The sequence below is a fragment of the Hyalella azteca genome, unplaced genomic scaffold (genome assembly GCF_000764305.2).
Source record: "Hyalella azteca isolate HAZT.00-mixed unplaced genomic scaffold, Hazt_2.0.2 contig2211, whole genome shotgun sequence".
In the NCBI taxonomy this organism is placed as follows: domain Eukaryota; kingdom Metazoa; phylum Arthropoda; class Malacostraca; order Amphipoda; family Hyalellidae; genus Hyalella; species Hyalella azteca.
Genome location: NW_025932495.1, coordinates 5,042 through 24,628, shown reverse-complemented (window position 1 = coordinate 24,628; position 19,587 = coordinate 5,042). Strand labels below are relative to the sequence as shown.

At 37.9% G+C, this 19,587-nt stretch overlaps 1 protein-coding gene across 1 annotated transcript; it reads left to right on the top strand.

Annotated features, from left to right (window-relative positions):
- The first annotated feature begins 2,115 nt into the window (after window positions 1-2,115).
- LOC108682731 lies at window positions 2,116-4,623 on the top strand. Its single transcript, XM_047885499.1, has 4 exons — window positions 2,116-2,571; window positions 3,480-3,689; window positions 4,260-4,384; window positions 4,548-4,623. The coding sequence occupies exons 1-4, from the start codon at window positions 2,116-2,118 to the stop codon at window positions 4,621-4,623; spliced, it is 867 nt and encodes a 288-aa protein (XP_047741455.1).
- Window positions 4,624-19,587: the final 14,964 nt, after the last annotated feature.

Genomic DNA, 19,587 nt, shown 5'->3' with positions numbered 1-19,587 from the left:
CAAACGTCAAATTTCGAGTAACCCGAAACGCGCATGTCCGTGCACGCGGATACTAAACAATCTTTTAAACTAATGCTAATGCTGGGATTTATCCCGGCACATCATCTTAAATTCGACACTCCCTACACCAACTTTAGCATAACCAGCTAATTGCAAATGTGGAATCTTCTTTAAAGAACCTTCTTGTACTAACTTAATATTATCGTAAAGTTAGAAAATCAGTTAACAGGTATCGTCAATCGTCATAAGACGTCATTCGACTTCCGATCTATGCTACTTCTTGCATGTTTGTATTTTTTGTGCCGGAAGCTGACCATGTTTAAAGTTCAGCCATTCTCAGTAGTACAAAGCCAATATGCACATCTTTGATAATTTTTTAGACGTTTATTGAAAATATAAATTAGCATCCTTGCTTGAAAATTCTCGTTTCTCGCATTCTCTTTACTGCGGTTTCTTGAACAGTTAAAGTTTTAAATTTCAGTAGTCGCGGATCGTTCGGGGACTTCGGATTCTTTCAGGCTTCATGCCCGGGTCGCCTGCCGAAGACCACAACTGCTGTGGATATAATGGACCATCATGATTCCTGCCTTCCGGAACGTAGCCTTCAACACTTCAAGCCGTCCGTATCTAGGCCGTGGGTCGAACCAGCCCTCGGTCGGGATTGAGTAGTCTTCGAGAACAAAGGAAAGGCAACTGACTTACTCTTCTCCACTGCAAAATTGTAATTATTTCTCAGTATTATTTATACCTATAAATACTATTATTATTATTTTTCGTAATCCGTTGAAGGGCGGTTGCCCCGTGTCAGCCTTGCAGGGCTGCCTGAGCTGGACACGATGACCATGTCATAAAAGTTACTAGCTGTAAACGTCTTTGCATGAAATTGAGCCTCTGGTAGACTGCTCTGATCTTAAAACTGAGCGAGTAGTGCAATATAGACTGCATATATATATATAACGTACAGAGATTGAAATGCCCCCTCCCTTCCCCCCATAAGGGGGGGAAGGGGGGGAAGGGAGGGGGCATTTTTTATATTCGGCCGTGTCTGTCCCGAACGTATCAGGTACCAAATACGCGCTCCACGATCGCCCCAAGCTCGACGAGTAATTTCACAAGACTCCATTTCGGCGCTTATTTCGCTACGGCAACCGGAAACTAAAGCGGACATAGAGCTTCTAATTTACCCTGCCATAAGAACTTGGGGCGTCCGTGTGCCAGCGGCTGACAGGTCTTCGAATTTCGATAGGGGTTTAGCTTTGGCAGGAAGAAATCCCGTAACATCGTCACGTGACGCTTAGATGCACGAAATGCACGCTGTGTGGCGATGATTGATTTACCACAGAAAAAATATGCCTCAATCGTAAAAGCACGTTCCACTATAGTCCATTACATGACTGCGGCAAAAAAAAAAAGAAAAATAAATCAAAGCTGCTCATCATATAAACAAAACTTTACAGTTTGCGCTCTTTAACTTTAAGATAACTTTAGGCCCCTCCTTATTGTTATCGTAGTAAATCACACTTCAGGAAGTTTAATTCAATTAAGCAAGTTCCTCTGCACCACCATGAATAAGTAGCTCAAAGGATCGTTTCACCATATAAGAGCTAGAATAAGATTATGTGCAGTAAGTGATAGATCAGGTGTTATAATTGAGATACAATAATCTTAATTTTTACAATTTTTTCCGATTTAAACATTTGAATTTACGGAAAAATTCATGGCGTAAACTGATTTTTATTCAGCAGTTGAAAACAATCTATGAACTGCTCCAGTTTCATAATTCTATTCCGGTAACTCAACAAACAGATAAGGCTGCCGTTACTCAGAACCTTGTAGACGATGGAAGGATCCAAGGTCCTTCTATTTCCTTATCCTTCGGGTCCACGAAATAAATTGAAAAGATTTCTTCTCAAAAATAACGCTAAATTTCTCTTATGTTTGATATTCATTGGGGCTTCAGTATACGTGCTGGCAAACAATGATGTGAAATTATCCCTTGGCGATAAAGGACGTTTGAATGCTGGGCCAAGCGGAATTCACCAGAATTCTGCCAGACAACTGCATGAATCACCGCTAAAGCCCTTTTCATTGACTTCAAGCTCGAATCCTTCTACTATGATAGGCAATGAAAAGAATTCTGAATGTGATTTGCCGTGGTGGGATGGAGCTCTCGACAACTGCAGGGCAATTCAAGAAAAATTTATTGCTCAAAAAAGCAAAACACGAAGCTATTGCGGTAAGAGGGCGGACTTTGCTGGGCCCAGCCAAAAAGTTCTGTCCTACTGCGTGTACGGAAATTATTCGAAGTACGCATCGGGATTTCCCAGCATTTTAGACGCCATTAAGAGATTGTACCCGGGATGGCTGGTTCGGTTGTACACCGAACCTACGAAGTATGTCAACGAGCTAAAGCCCCTCATGCAACAGCACCCGCACTTGTACGTGTGCGACGTGAGCAACTTAGCGGGTGACATCCCCGACGTCCGCAGGACCGATTCCATGCTGTGGAGAGTAGCGGTCTTGGGTGACGAGACAGTCGACGTGTTCCTGGTTCGAGATATAGACGCAGAGGTGAGCTGGAGTTTGTTGTAGTGGTTTATTCACATTGGGATCATTCTCGAGTATCAAGTAGCTGCTTACAGTCTTCAATTCAAAGCGGCTTTTCTCCTTGACGAATGCCTTACGGTGTGTTTCCTTAGCTACCCTTATGCTTAACCCGATTCACAATGAATTTGCTAAATCTGTACGTAACTTGATATTTCTGACCATTTTCACGTCAAATTGTGTAGGCATTTGCCTTGTCTTTATTAATTCATTATTATAGCCAATAATCAAGCAGATATGTATTTGGTACTTCGAGGATCAATTTCAAGGATAACTTTCATATGCCAGTTCGTTGCAGATGTTCCGTGCATGAGTTCTTGAAGTCAGGAAAGATGCTGCACATAATGCGCGATGCTTCATCGCATGGCGTGCCGATTCTCGGGGGCAATTACGGTGTGAACCAGGCAGCCTGTGACCGCTCGCTACTGAATCGCATCCGCGGCCAAGTTCTTGGCAAACCCAAGAAATCGTACGATCAGTCCGTGCTGCAAGTGAGCAAAAAAAATCTGTTGTGATTTTAATCTATTGAGAAATTGTGGAAGACTAATGTGATTATTATGAGAGAAGCTTGTAATTATAATGTAATGTAATTAATCGAGAATCAAGTGTTGCTTACAGTCTTCCACGCCGCTTTTTTCCTCGACGAATGCTTTGCGGTGTGTTTCCCTATAGCTACCCTTGCGCGCTTAACGCGATTCACAATGATTCTGCTGAAGCTGTACATAACTTGACATTTATAAGCATTTTCACCTCAAATTGTGTAGGTATTGCGTTGTCCTTGGTAATTTTTTACGATAGTCAATAATTAATCAGATAAGTATTTATACTTCGAGGATCAATTTCAAGGATAACTTTCATATGCCAGTTCGTTGCAGATGTTAGACCGTGAAGTGGCAGCCGTGCATGAGTTCTTGAAGTCAGGAAAGATGCTGCACATAATGCGCGATACTTCATCGCATGGCGTGCCAATTCTCGGTGGCACTTACGGTGTGAACCAGGCAGCCTGTGACCGCTCGCTCCTAAATCGCATCCGCGGCCAAGTTCTTGACCAACCCAAGAAATCGTACGACCAGTCCGTGCTGCAAGTGAGCAAAAAAATCTGTTGTGATTTGAATCTATTAAGAAATTGTGGAAGACTAATGCAATAATTATCTCAGCGAGAAGCTTTTTCATTGTAAAAAGTTTTCATTTTATTAGTGGATAGAATATTGGGTCCACGTTTGTAGCATACTCTTACATTGCGTTCGTCACTGCCCAGAGAACGGTGTGCTGAATATGTGCGGTAATTTAGCGATTTTTGGGATACGCAATTTATTTATCGTGCAGGTAAATGCCATTCATTTCATGCAGAAGAACCCCAGTATATCAAAACTGTTCTTTGATTGACACTGCAGAGCTAGTATGATATCATCATCATAAATAGAACTGGAAACAATACTTATTTCATAACGCATCGTCTCCCACGGAAACACCTGAACCTGAAACCTTCACGTCCTTTTCTCTTTCAAATTTATATTGAATAATTACCATTTGCGCTTGATTTAAGTTGTTACACTTTTATAAAAAGCGTTTAATTATTATCCTGCACAGTATCATACAGGTTTAATAATTCATCTCGCGACGAGTTTTAATTGTTACGTCTATTGCTCCCCCAGACGTACCTATACCCCAAGCTGGTTCACAGCTCCATCGCCCACGATAGCTTCACCTGTCAAAACTTCCCCTCATCTGTGCCATTCCCAACCCAGAGAAAGGACGGCAAGTTTGTCGGCAACAGGAGGTGAGCTTCGTAAACCTGTTCGACCTGTTGTGTCATTCTGGTCTCTATTTGGAAGCGGATAGAAGCAACAAATGAAGGAAATTTCAGCATATACTGATAATTGACTCAATAATATGTATACATTGAGCGTCGGAATATTACTAATTTAATTTAAACTTCGCAGGTACAGAAGTGAATTCTCGGACGATATGGTTAAGATCGAGTGCCCTGTTAAATGCCTGTCTCTTATACACATCTAGATGTGTATAAGAGACAGGATGTTAACTGTAGGAGTTTTCTGGGGGGGTAGCCGGTCCCCTTAACATAGTCCGGACATTAAAAAGTAAAACCTTCAATGAATGCTTTCATTTTTTAACACATAAAGCATGCAAAAAATCCTTAAAGTTTTTTTTTGTATCAATTGGTCATTTATGTGTTTTATTATTGTAAAATAAATTAATTTTTTTTTTAAATATTTTTCCTTTTATTAGTGCTGCAATGTGGCTGCAGCGCAGAAATATAGAACTAATAACATGTTTGGCATGCAATTAAGAATATATCATATGTGCCGTTTGAATATTACTCCTAGAAATAGGAAATATGGACCCCTGATTTTCAGTCTGGGAAGTTTTCAATGTGTGGATATAAATATCGTTAAATGCTAGTGCGTCATCCTCATATTCAGTGCATTAATTTTTAGTGAAATTGCTTCAAATAGCTGACTAGAATATCGAATTTAACGACCTAACAATCATATATTGTTGAAAATTTAAAAGCAAATAAAATGCATCGTGAAGGTTTTGAATTAATTTAAGGTGAATTTACTTGGCTTCGTCTTTGATATTTTCCAGTAATTTGCGATTTAAGCAACTTAATGAAGTGAATAATAGACTAGTAGTACAAGTCCGATTTTATTTGTTTACTTTGATGCATTTTGTACTGAATTCGTATGCTGAACTTATAGCGTCCTAATTTAATTTTGATTGAATCAATACCATGAATCCAGCTTATGAACCAAGTCCAAAATTCCATGCACTTCGTTCGTTCGTTTAGTTTCAAATAGAAAATTGAGCATAAATTTCTACTACTGGTGGACCTCAAGCATCGTTGGTCGATATGGTCCACTTGAATAGAACAAAAATATGAGCCAGTGTTTATTATTCAGGTTTGTAAAAGTTGATAATGCACTTCGTGTGTATGAACATAAACTTTCATATTATGTCCAAAGGTTTGGTCGAAACACTTGTTCACAAGGTCGAAACACTTGTTCATCGCACCTGTGTGGGCAATCGATTACGTTCAAATGTTCAGTTCAATTTCAGGTGTTGGCAAACAAAGACCAGACGATGTCGAGTCCGCTGGCTCTGATATAAGTGAAGCGTTAGAGAGTTCGTTGTTCGTGTACAATCGTGCAAGAGACAAGGTCGAGTCGTGCAAGAGACACTGACACTAATATAAGTGAAGCGTTAGTGAGTTTATTGTTCGTGTATATTCATGCAAGAGACAAGGCATTTCTCATTATTATTACATTAATTTTGTCATGATCGGTTAAGTGCGCAGAAAAACCTTGGCGACTAAAGCATCATTTATCTGGTAAAACACATAACGTAGGAACTTAAGATCAGTTTAAGAAACAGTGTAACTTTTTTGATTGCTTGTAATTCATAAGCTTACTGATATGAGTGTGATGCCCTGATGTGATATAGAAGCCTACTGCCGTACGACAATATAGGCAAGAGAATGCGTAATATGTGCCGGAATTCTCATCATTCGCTAAAAACTTTATTGATAAAACTTATCAATCTCGGGCAAAAAAATATAATATGGTCTGCATAGATAATTATTTTTTATATGTGGATATTTGCGTGGCTTTCAGTGTCATATTGACATAATTGTTCTAAGGAATCGCCCCTTAAAAAATAATACGTAACTGGTCTGACTATTATTTCTACATGAAGTCGTTTTTGTGTTAGTAAAAAATGTAATCGCTCATAATCTAAAACTAGTAAATTGTTAGTCAGTAAAGTTTCTACAATAATACGTTTTAAGAGAAGACCGCAATTATAGCATTTCTACTGTACGAGATTAAACTCAAAGGTCGTTAATTCCATCGATTGTCAAAGGATCTCTAAAGTTTGCGTTCGTGGCTAATACTTTTTCCCAATTAACTCAAACAGATTTCTGGTTAGAAAATTTGAAACATATGTGAAAATTTTTGGCTGACATAGAAGACGTTACCTGCCCTAAAACTCTCGAAGTGTCATATTTATTTGACTATTTGTTGAAGCATTTCGAATGTTTACAATGAGACTCGAATTAGGTTCCGGATGAAAATAGCAGGTAATGCACCGCATTCTATTACTTCATTGATCCGTGACTAGGACTAAATGCGCTGGACAGCTGCAAATAACGCTGCTAATTTCATAATTGATCATGTATGAAGAATTGTGTCCTATTTCAGTAGATGAGCACTAACGTATTAAATGAGAGGATATTTGGTTGATCCTAAAATATCGTTTCTTTTAGAGTGGATCAGAGAACAGCTTCGCGGCATGAAGAATATTCAATGACACTCCAGCAATTTACGTCATTCAAGACAGACAGGAGTTATAATCACTGTCTACTCATCCAGGAAATCCATGATTGGTCTAGGAAGTTCACGAAGTCGAAAACTGGACATTGCAATTCAAAAGACAGCCGAAAAATTAATGGTACAACTGCGAAAATGTAACTGCACTAAAAAATTGAATTTTGGCATTGCAAAATTGCCCTGCATGAACGGAAGAATCTAAATTTATAAATCATATAATATTAAACCAATTTTTATTCCCGGATCATCGACAAAAACACATTCGCTTTCATAGTCAAATTCAGTGGCGGTAGATTTAGTCGTATGGGACGAGGAGAAAATGTTAGACAATAGTTTTCAAAAATAATATCAAAAATATAAATTGCTTTTTGAGCATAAGCTGCGTAAAATTTCTTTTAGGCGGTAAAGATTGCGATTACGGTTTCTAAAATTATGGCCGTTTTATTTTGATTTGTGTTGAGTTAGTTAGTCAAGCTGTAATGGACGTGGTTAATAAAAAACCTTCGAATATTATTCTCTGCGCTGCTGCATGCAGTGACTGAAATGATGACTTCCGTGGCATAGTGCAGTGGTCCAATTTCATGATGCCATTAATGTGAAGCTGTGATATTCCGTCGCAATTTTGTGTTAGCGTTATTAAACTTCTTTTTGATCTTCTGAGTCAATTTTGTTTGATAAATTAGGCAGCCATTTATGAAGGCAGTGCCCTAATTGCCGAGGCGTCTCGTGTCACAGCGTTGAATCTGTTAGTTATATTATCGGTGACTGTAATTCAGATGAGAGGAGGGTCTAGTTCTTAGCAGGTTGTGTGGGAACATTTCGGAACGTCATTCAGTATATGGTGGCAGATCATGTAGTATATGGTGGTTAATTTATTAAATTTATATAACACCGGTGAGTATGAGGGGTCCTCATTCAAACTCACGTTGCACATCTTCATGGTGGGCGTGGCAGCGGTTTACAAAAAAGTAGCGATGAGGCAGACGCATCAAAAAACAAGGTTCTATATGAAAGAAGTGATATTAATTCAATTTTCCTATAGCGGCGTGCACTCGCGTCTCCAAAACTACTAATCCAGGTTGGTAATTAGAATTCGAAACTAAGCATGTATAGACCCCACTCATTACAGGGTGATTGACATTTATTTAACTGCCCAGCAGGCATTTGCTGGTTATTGAATCGATGTTGAAACAAACGTAGCGATCGCGCTGAAAAGAGGTTTAGAATGAAAATTGGAGCAACATTATTCTTGAAACGTCGAACTGACGTTACAATGTAACGTATAATCAGTGTTGCTACTACGATGTTACTGCAACGTCAAATTCTCTGGTTGAATAAATTTCGAAGAACCAGCCTTTTACAACGTTGGGAGCGCGTTTAAAAAAGGTTCAATCATGTTGATGTATGACGGGATATCAGTATACATGTTCTATCGTGACAGTTACATTATGTGGGAATCTTATGACAGTGAGTTGAATTTAATTAGATATAGACACAATATTTGCAACCCATATTTATTCATTTAACTTCCTTTCTCCCCTGGTAGAACCATTCGACCGTAACAGGATTCAAACCCTAGATCGCTGCAGACCACGTGACGCCTTAGCCAACATGACCACGGTAGCTTGATTGCAAGGAAATAAAAAAAATTGTAACATTAATTTATACACAACAATTTAATCAGAAAGACCTTATGTGCCTAAACTTATAGATATCATTTATTTCTGCTATTCTTCAGAGAAGGGACAGTCAAACGTGTTTGTAGAGAATTTAAACAGGTTACGTGGACGAACTCATCGACGTTGTACGAGGTGTTTTTGTTCAAGCACTCTTCGCCCCCACCAATTAATACTTGAGTTTAGTTGTTATAAACAAAATTATTATTTAACTTATTGTGTTGGTCACATTTCGACCTTGATTTGACTTTTAATTTTGGTTGTTAGCATATCAACCTGTATTCAACATTGATTCAAAGTTTAAAAATAAATCAACGATCAACGCACCAATATAGACGTTCTTTCAACGTTTAAATGAAGTTGTTTACGTCTCTATTAATTGTGTTGGTAAGATTTCTTCGTTGATTCAACGTACCAATATCGACGTTACTTCAACGTTGAAATAAGGTAATTTTACGTCTTTTCTAGTGTTGGTCATACTTCGCCGTTGATATGACGTTTAATTTCGGTTGTGCAGCATTTCAACCTGAAATCAACCAATAATCAACGGTGTTTCAACGTCAGATACCTGCTGGATGATCTTTAGGAATAAAACTGCAAGGTTTAAGTAATCGAGAAAATGTACGGAAAGTGGAAAATGAATGGAAAGCTGGTGCAAATGATGATAATTCAATTTCCCATTTCCCATGAAGTTAATAAATTCAATCGCTGGAATGCTGGAAAAAATTGCAAGTGGCAAAAATCACTCGCTGCCGCAGTAAAGTTGATTGAAATCCCTCCGCTAGATTTACCTGCATTTAATAACAAAACATAGTGATCTAGTTCAAATTTCCGAGTGTATAATGATTTCTCAAGATGTATCAGAAGTTATTATTAGGGATATTAACAAAAAAGTCACATCTAAATTATTTAAAAAAAAGATTGATACCCCGATGGGTAAAATACTTCACGGTTGTTTATTTTTTGCGAGAAACTTACATAGAAATTGCATTGTACGCCAGCCAGAAAATATGGACTTAGAAGCAATTAAAAGATCATAATAATAGTATGAACAACAAGTAATCTTATTCGGCCTGGGATTACAATTTACTTGCCAAACGTTTCAATAATTATTCTGATTAGTACAAGGAGTTCTATAGCTATATTGATTGTTCTTAATATTTGTTTACGGTATTTGTGAACTTGAAGAAATCTTTTCTATCTCATGACCAAAATATCTATCTTTGTGATAGAAATAGAAAGTGTTCATCTTATTAACACACTTTTTAATTGTACAGGTTGGGGTAGAGGAACTTGCTTATTTAAAACATATATCACAACAAAAGTATTGAATATATACAAATGGATTTTGTAATAGCATAATCAAAAACAAATAAATGATAAAATTTGCCAATTTTATAGATGATATCACGAAAATAACGTCCATTATTGTCAATACATTGTGTCAGTCGCGTCCAGAAATTAGCGTCGACTCATTCCAGCATCTCAATAGGAATGTTGGCGACGGCTTCGCGAATGTTATTATAGAGATGGTTCAGGTTGCATGGGTCTGTCTTGGTATACGACGGACTTCAGATGTCCCCACAAGAAATAATCATAAGGTGAAAGATCAGGGGACCTGACTGTCTACTGAATATTGCCGCTCAAAGAGATCACTGGCCCAGGAAAGGCTTCGTTTAAGAAAACAATGCGATGCTCTTTGTTACGTTCGCTGGTCGTATAACTTCAGAGTCCCAGCTAAGAATTATTACTTTATCTAGATTGCCTGCTCCTCCACAATCCTGCGTCAAGATCCCGCAGCTAATTATAAATATTTAATAATATATTAATAATAATAATAGCTAATTATATACTAATTATGTTAATAATCAGCATACTAATTATTACTTTATCTGGATTGCATTGCCTGCTCCTCCACAATCCTGCGTCAAGATCCCGCCGCTAATTATAAATATTTTTTGATGAGCCTAAACTGAGAGTAGCCTAGAGGAGGGCGACTGTAGGCCGTCTCACATTATTTAAACCTGTTGCCCCAAATATTTTGGACTGCCGTCTGGAAATTTTTAATATTCAATAACTGAATTTACTTACATGTTATATAAAATGTCTTAAAATTGGATCATTTATGACGTATTTAAGACATGAAAATGTGTGTCTCTTAACATAAATACTGTTAAATATCTCCGAGAATATGTTCAATTACAACATAACCTGGAATTTAATTGAAACTTGATTGATGGTGATTTTAAAGTCCATGAAATTACTTTTAAAGTTAATGAAGAAGATTGTAAGAAAACGCTAATGTTGTCCTGTTATGAATTCTTATAACAATTTTCCCGGTTCCAATGACCGCCATGTGACCTATGTATATAAATAGCTCTCAGACCCCTAGTGGCTGGATCGCTTGCTTTCACCAACTACTCGTCTCATCAGAGGTTCATATTTTAATAGCTCGCAAAGTTTTATTCATAAGAGACAACCTCAAATAATAATATAAATACAGATATAGTTTAATTTAAATAACTGACTTATTTATAGTGTGATATACGCCATGATGTTGCAAGCGTAACTACATAGAGCGCCGCGAAAACAATAACAATGCAGCCAACGTGAACGTATAACCGCTGGAGGCAGTCAACGTTTAGTTCCATGCATTGACTTGCTACCGAATATGGCGTAATGATCCCAAATTGCACATAACTATGTTCATAAATCTGAATAATGCTATGTTTTCTGGCTGATCAGTTTTAAAGAGAGAGCGAGAATATATATATATACAGTATATGTATATACAATTAGGTTACACGGGCATTTTACTGGAAATTTGTTCTCCAAATTGCCTTACTTGCTACCTGTTCAGTCAGAACCAGTACAAACACGTACATAAAATATATTTACTAAACTTGAAATCTTGAAAAATTAACCGAAATTTGAACTTTTATAATCTTTGCTCTTTTTATTGAATTACCACTAACTGTTACACGTATATAGCATTCTTACCAACAATGAGCGAGAATCGATATTAGTTTGACATTCGTCAAGTCTCATTCCCATTTCTTCGAATTTCAGGTATATGAAGGAAAAAACCTTTTTCGGGAATTTAATCGAACACATGTTCGATCACGGTGTACCAGGATGATTTGCATAAGTAACGACAGATTATGATCAAAGAATTTAATGTCCCTAAATGTAAGCACAACTATATTTAATTTGCCTTCAATAAAAAATAATTTGTGTTTGTCATCATACACAAAAATGACAACATCAATATCAAGATGGTGCTGATTCAGAAACCGTATATAAATCAAAACAACATTTCAAGACAAGGAAAAAATCTCAGTTAATAATTGATCGTTGCACCTGTCATTTGCAAACTCAAATTATTACTGGGTAAAACTAAATCAAGGATTTTTCTCATTGAAAATAATTTGGAATATAGTCTATTTTGAACACATCTAGGCAACTCTCTCTGGAAAAATACACCATATCCATTATAGAAACGATAAGACCATTATTATTATCCAGATTAGACACATAGAATTGGTGCTTAAATTTTTGTCATTCCTTGTCAGTGGTTTTATCTCACTACAATGTCTTGTTCGGCAGTTCAGTTCGGTTAGGTTAGGTTAGGGTTTTTTGGCTAGGTAAAACTAATGTAAGATTGTTTTAAACACTAATGATACGCACAGTAAAAGGCCACAATTGGGGGATTGCTGTATGTCGTAGGAAATGTGTGGCAAGAAGAAGAAGAGAGAAAAAGAAAAAAAGAAAAAAAGTATTGCGGCTGATCTGGTTTTTTCTTCAAACGTTCCTAGTCCTAAACTTAGCACCACAATCGTACATCGATTAGCAGACACGTCGGATTAAGCGCTGTCATCAGGCATATCGTGGCGTAAGCATATAATTAACCGGGGGCCAAACTTTCAAAATTCGCTAATTAAGTGCACGTACGTAAATATACTTACGCTTTATTTTCTTGTCTATGATTGGTGGATTTTGCTTGGAAGGCCGTCAATGATTAGCCGATGAGCTTACGATTTCTTAACTTTTTCTGAAAGTATGGGCCCCGCGGGTCTATCGCAAGGCAAATATCCACCCCACCTTATAATAACTCAAACACGGCTTATATTAAGGCAAACATACGCTTTCTCGTAGCCACCAACAGCATTAATATGAGACGTAAATGAATAAAAGAATTCAGGCGGTGAATGAATGCCCTCAAAATTACCTGTCACCGAAATGATCATTGATTCAGCCGAGTATCATGGATTTCTGAACTTTATATTCATCCCTGAATATGATGCCTAGCATCCTAAAGCTGTGCCTAAAATCAACCGGAAACCCAAACCACCATCAGTAACCCACCCTAGCCATATTTCTTCCTTTTATCATTTAATCGAATCATCACCGACTGCGTAATTAAGCGAATATCCCATGCAGATTCCAGCCTGCGCTCCGATATTTTCAAAGAGTGTGTATTAAATTAGTCCTGAAATTTTCATACTGACATTATTTTTATAAATTTATTCGCAAATTTATTCATGAAATTAATTAGTTTTATGTTTGAAGTCATTTTGGAATGTTTGAAGGAGAAAATCTTGCAATTCAGTGTAGCCACCTTCGCACGTGTCAGAAAAACTGCAATACTTTTTTTAGTGCTGCGAGGCGAGGATTGCGCAATAATGAAAGGAACAGGCCGACATGTGTCAGCTGCATTTTCATGCACCAGCAGAATTAGTATGCCCAACTATGCATTCACATGCACCAGCTGTATTTACATGCAACAGCTGCATTTACATGCAACAGCTGCTTTCACAAGCACCAGCTGCATTATAAGTACCAGCTGCAACTGCATGCACCAGCTGCATTTACCTGCCTCAAGCTGCATCTTCATGCACCAGCTGCAATTGCATTTATTTTTTTTGTAATATTTGTGAAACGGGAAATTAGTCTTTTACTGAAAATTAGTCTATCACCGCCTAACGCATCGCGCTGGCCTCCTTGATCTGTGAGAGTTTATACTTGGTGAAATTGAAGCCGTAGAGGTTGCCACCATCAAATTGTTGTTGATGTTTCCGGGTTAAAGTGAAGGAGTAGCCGCTTTAGAGGACCACTTGCGATACCTGGACTTTGCAAAATTTATTTTCAATTTAGTAGGAATATGTCTTAATGATTAAGTCTTCACCAAGTGCTCTTGCAGTTTCAAATCGGAGCCCAAACCACGACGTATAGTGCTCATGCATGTACTAACACAAAGCTAGACGAGCTCAAAATGTAATTTTGTTCGAGTTCAAAAGTGATTTTGGTTCTCATTATAACGCGTTGAACATTTGCACGGTAGTTGACTCCCGCAAGAGTTACGGAACATGATGGTGGGGCCAAGTGGTTACAGTTCACTGTTCAGAGTACAAATATTGGAGCAGCGGCCTTTGGGTTCGATCCAAGCTACCTGCAACAGTTCTGGTCAAATTGGCAAGGAGGCCGGCGGTAAGGCCAAGCAAAATTGAAGCAGTGATTTGCGTGTTCGACCTGGCAACAAGCTGTGAATGATCAGCGATGTTAAGAATCGGCAACAGGTCTAATGAATAGTGCTACTACATCTTAGCTCATCACTGATTTTTGCATGAAAGCAAACAAATTTTTTAGAAAACTATTATAAATACTCCCTTAAAGAATTTATTCCTATTTAGCGAAGAAATTTAATATGCGCACTTTTGTTACTAGTCATTATTGATCAAGAAAGAAGAAACCAAATGATAATTGAATTTGAAATATCTCTTACAACTTGAACATCTGTCCACAAGTAAGATATGTTATAATACGGAATGCAAACGTAACCAATTTTTATCACAAGTAAGGTGTTGTAATTTTCTTTGTGAGTATCGAGAAAACTAATCCCGCAATCCATTATAGGATCTATCCGAAAAATGCTCACGCAAGAGGCTATAGTAACAGAGCAATGATATGGACCCAACCGTTGCAAATCTACCATACAAATTGAACGATCCTAATATTAATTAAACCACATTTCTTTACGCATAGGAAATTTTTGGAATGGTGACTTCTGGGGGAATGAACGTAGCCTATCTGTGGCCTTCATCCAGTCCCTCGATTTCAGGGGTAAAGCTCTCACAAACGATTTCTGTACAGTTGTCACTGGTTATATTTTCTAATGATTTGGCGCAAGTAGTGCACCGCACTTCTTCTATACCGTAGTAATGTGGGACCTTTTGATTTATCATCTGAATGCTCGAGTGCGCTAATTCAGTTTCTCTTTTAATCTTGTTTTGCAGAGAGACTTGCAGTAGAGACTTGCAGACAGAGAGACTCTTGTAGAGAGAGACTCTTGTAGAGACTTGCAGACAGAGAAGCTGACGCTCATGTGTCGCGACGAACTCGAAATTCAAGCCCCTTATAAGATCCATTATAAAGGTAATACTTTTATTGTTTTCAGAATTGAACTAAAAAGCATTTGTAATGGACCTCTCGTCTTTCCTTGCCGCATTTTCTCCGCGCTAAAATGTATTTTCTTTCTTTTTTTATGAAGCTTCCCTATAGGAATGGCTTACCGCTCATAAGATAGGCACTTTCTCTCTACACAGCACAACAACCACTATGTATTTGCAGGCACGTCTCAAACAAATGGACTTCGTTTGGATCTCCAAAGTTCAGCAATCTCACCAAACTTATCACAGCCCAAATACGAGTTCTGTCTCCCAAAGTATTGATCCCTCATCTCCGATAGAAAGATAATTTCGAATGGAAGACCAAAGTCAATATTTAGAGTTTGATTCATCATTTTAATTCGGCCCGTTACAAACCCCCAATTTTTGGTACTCTCCGATGGGACGAAACCTTCCATATTTCATCGAATCTCACTTGGGAGATTAAGGCTATATTCAAACATGGCCCTTGTACGCGCAATCAGAAAGCTTTAGTTCCACCCACATGGCCACTTCCAAAATCGTCCCTACTGCTGCGTGTATACTGTATAGTGCATACTGTATAGCGTATACTGTATAGTGTTACTGAGGAGTGAGACATTCCGGGTACGTCTCATGCGGGGTGGTGGCTTTGAGGCGCAAGGTGAATAGTAGTCGATGGCAATTTACCGTCTAATCGTGGTGAACACATCATGAAGAGACTACAAGATGCCGCAGGTTGAAATGTATGCTGCAGGTTGGACCGTATGCTGCAAGTTGGACCGTATGCTGCAAATTTGACCGTATGCTGCAGGTTGGACCGTATGCTGCAAGTTGGACCGTATGCTGCAGGTTGGACCGTATGCTGCAAGTTGGACCGTATGCTGCAGGTTGAGAATGGTGTTTGTAAATGTAGAGTGGAGTTGTGTAAATGTAGAGTGGTGTTTGTAAATGTGGAGTAACGTTTGTAAATGTAGAGTGGTGTTTGTTAGTGAAGGTGATGCTGATAAATAGTTAGTGATGTTTGTAAATGTATAGTGATGCTTTTATATAGTGAATGGTGTTTGTAAATGTGGAGTAGATATTTGTAGATGCGAAGTGGTGTTTGTAAATGCTGCGTGATGCTTGCAAATGCGGAGAGGTGATTGTAAATGTGGTGTTGCATGTGTTCGTATATATGGAGTGGTGTTTGTAATTGAAGGGTGGTGCTTATAAGTATGTTGTGTAGTGTAATATATACCTTACGTACCCAAACAGTACATGCAGTTCACGTGCATGATCGAGCAGTGTGTGCGAAACGTGTGTCCATGATTATGCAGTCGAAGAGTTTACGTGTCAATGAACTAAGAAAATTTACCCATGGTCATTCCTCTCTTCGATCATACATTCATTTTCCTCAAAATAATCTTTCGTATCGAATATTATTCATTACAAGAAGTAATTCAGCCTACATTGTTCTCGAAAAATACGATCGTAATAGCCTCGGCTCTCAATCGTTAACATAACCAACATTTAAGTTGGCCAAAGTTGCTGACGTACAGTTTATGACTGCCCTGTTAAGAGATAGTCAGATAGGTACACACCTCCGTGGTTTTTTTATTTATTATTGAGAATGATGCTTTTGATAGTCAAATTACTCATTCGAAGATAGATTCCGAACTGAACTTTACTATATTGATACATAGAAAAATTATCCCTACGATTTGCATTTAGAATTTCGCACTCCGGGACCCAGTACGAAATTATCTCAATCACATTTCCCACAGGATTTGACGCAAGTTTTTTTTACGTAATTCCCTCCAATTTTCAGCTACCTGGGGCCATAATTTCAAAAGTCGCTAAATGAACGTAGGTACTTACGCTCTATTTTCTTGTCTATGATTGGTGGATTTTGCTTGGAAGGCCGTCAATGATTGGCTGATGAACTTACGACTTCTTAACTTCTTTCAAAAGTATAGGCCCTGTCCTCGAGTATCCATCCATGGGACTACACTCGCCAGTGCTCATTGATAAATTTGTATGTAGGAGTTACCTCTCTCATATATTGCTTCATATGTATTTTATTTGATAAATAAATTGTGATTTTGATCGTTTTAATCACTAATCTGGCACGTTGTACGCGTTATAATGCAGTAATTTAAAGTAAATAATTAAATTATTTGATAATTCTTTATTGTTAGTTTGTCATTTCACGGTCAACAAACTTTATATGAGTGATTTGCTTCTTAAGTGATCAATTTTTTGTGCCCTCTGTATTCTTTCGAATCAAGATTGAGAAGTTTCGACATTTTGTTATTAGGATTGTAAATATTCTGTCAGCACAAATTTGGATAGTGGTTGATCGGATGCGGCATCCATTATTCAGTTCTGATTATAATAGAGAACTTGTTTATTTGCCAAGCTTTCCATTTGAGCTTATTTTAGGTAAAATCCTTAACTAATATTGTAATAATACAATATGAATAATATTGTAAAATCCATTGATAATTAATTAATAATTAATTATCTATGAGCTTAAAAAACCCCACCCCCAAAATATAAGTAGTCTTCATCATATTATAGTCTTTAGTTTATAACGACGGAGAAACAGTCCAGACTATAACGTTCCATGAATGAGCTGCTTTGATATTCGTTTACTGTCCGTAAATTTCAGTCAAAATATTTATACTTTATATTCAAGATCTTTTTTTAGACTCGGGTCGTTACAACAGAAGTATTACACCGGTATCACTATACTGTTCAATGGACACTGTTTTTTAATTAATTTTTGGATACGCCATTGATCTAAGACGACTAAACTTTTACTAGCACTTTATGTGTTTGAAGAAAATGATCCCAGTTTTCTGGAATAAATAAAATAGATGGGACTAACTACGATGTTTATTCACACATTTACTAGTAATATGTTAGTACATGTTATTAATATTACTTTAATTTTAATAGTTATTTTGATTTTTTACAACAAAAATATTCTACCAGCTCATTTACATGCTATCTGACAGCAGAGCGATCTACCGTAATCATCTTGATGAAATCATGTCATGTTGCTTGTCACTATCAGTGCTAAGCTGACAACGCAGCACTAAGCTGACAAGGCAGCGCTAAGCTGACAACGCAGCGCTAAGATGACAACGCAGCGCTAAGATGACAACGCAGCGCTAAGCTGACAAGGCAGCGCTAAGCTGACAAGGCAGCGCTAAGCTGACAACGCAGCGCTAAGATGACAACGCAACGCTAAGANAAGCTGACAACGCAGCGCTGGGCTGACAACGCAGCGCTAAGCTGACAACGCAGCGCTAAGCTGACAACGCAGCGCTAAGCTGACAACGCAGCGCTAAGCTGACAACGCAGCGCTAAGATGACAACGCAGCACTAAGCTGACAAGGCAGCGCTAAGCTGACAACGCAGCACTAAGCTGACAACGCAGCGCTATATATAAGCTGACAGCGCACCGATGAGATGACAAGATAGAAGTCTTGTAAATTCCAATAGTTCGTACACAATTTTTGAATTTTTCAGACATGCGCATTTCCAGGTATTTTTTTACTGACGTTCTCGTAATCTAAAAAAATTTACGTCTCTCCTCATATAAGTAAACTGAATGGTTGCCTTAATTTTTTATTTCTTATGGTCAGCTTCAACTTCACTGAACGTGAAGATCTGCCTTAATTCCGGTTAACACAATTTTTTCTACCTTACTTTGACTGCACTCAAGGCTCTCCTCAATTTCATTGAGATCAAAGTCGGCCTTTCTTTCTCTCAATTTAAATTCTACCGCAATATTATTTAACTCTATAGGCATAACTCGACTAATTTTTACCCTTGACAGCCCTTTCAAACGAGTGGACTGCCTGTGGCTACGTCATTAATTGTCGACAATATATGTTAAGAGTCTGGAAGGTCAAAATGCAGAGGTACAAAGGCCTGATCTTGTTAAGAATAAGCGCCCCAGCAAGGCCTTGTTAACAAAACGCACCCTGGTATATCCTTGTTACTACGCACCTTGTTATCCTTTACATTGAGTTATAATTCTTAAAAAATGTTTAAATAAACCTAATTTATTTGTAGTATTCATTCAATTAACCCTGTTAAGAATACGCACCTCAGTAACGTCTGAGTGCGATCCCACAGACCATCGGGTAAAATTATTTTAGAATGCATGCAAGTTTTCATGCTTAGCAAGTTTTTTCAGTTGGAAAGTCGTTAAATAGAGTGGTGACATCCAAAGAAGCTGGAAGAAAAGAAGGGCGTATTGTGTTAAGAATTTTTAGAAAGTCGCTTCTACATATGATAGATTATTGTTTAATACATAGTTTGATCTAATTATTTAGCAGTCTAGTAGATTGGAGAGGTAACTTCCGCAATCATACAGGCCTTTGTGGAATATTTTTTTAGTGATTTTAGCACTTTCGTAGAGATTGCTAGGAGAATGGCTCCTAATTAAGGGAGTGAGTTTCAATCCATTTCTGCATTGATCAATATTAAAAGGTGTTCACTGATTGGCGCGTTCTCTTGGGTCTCTACAGTGACGCGACA

Excerpts from the sequence above, each read along its gene's own strand:
- LOC108682731 (XM_047885499.1), top strand. The coding sequence starts at position 2,116 with ATGATAGGCAATGAAAAGAATTCTGAATGTGATTTGCCGTGGTGGGAT. Across the intron at positions 2,572-3,479 it reads TTCGAGATATAGACGCAGAG|ATGTTAGACCGTGAAGTGGC; the intron begins GTGAGCTGGAGT and ends AGTTCGTTGCAG. Across the intron at positions 4,385-4,547 it reads AAGTTTGTCGGCAACAGGAG|GTACAGAAGTGAATTCTCGG; the intron begins GTGAGCTTCGTA and ends TAAACTTCGCAG.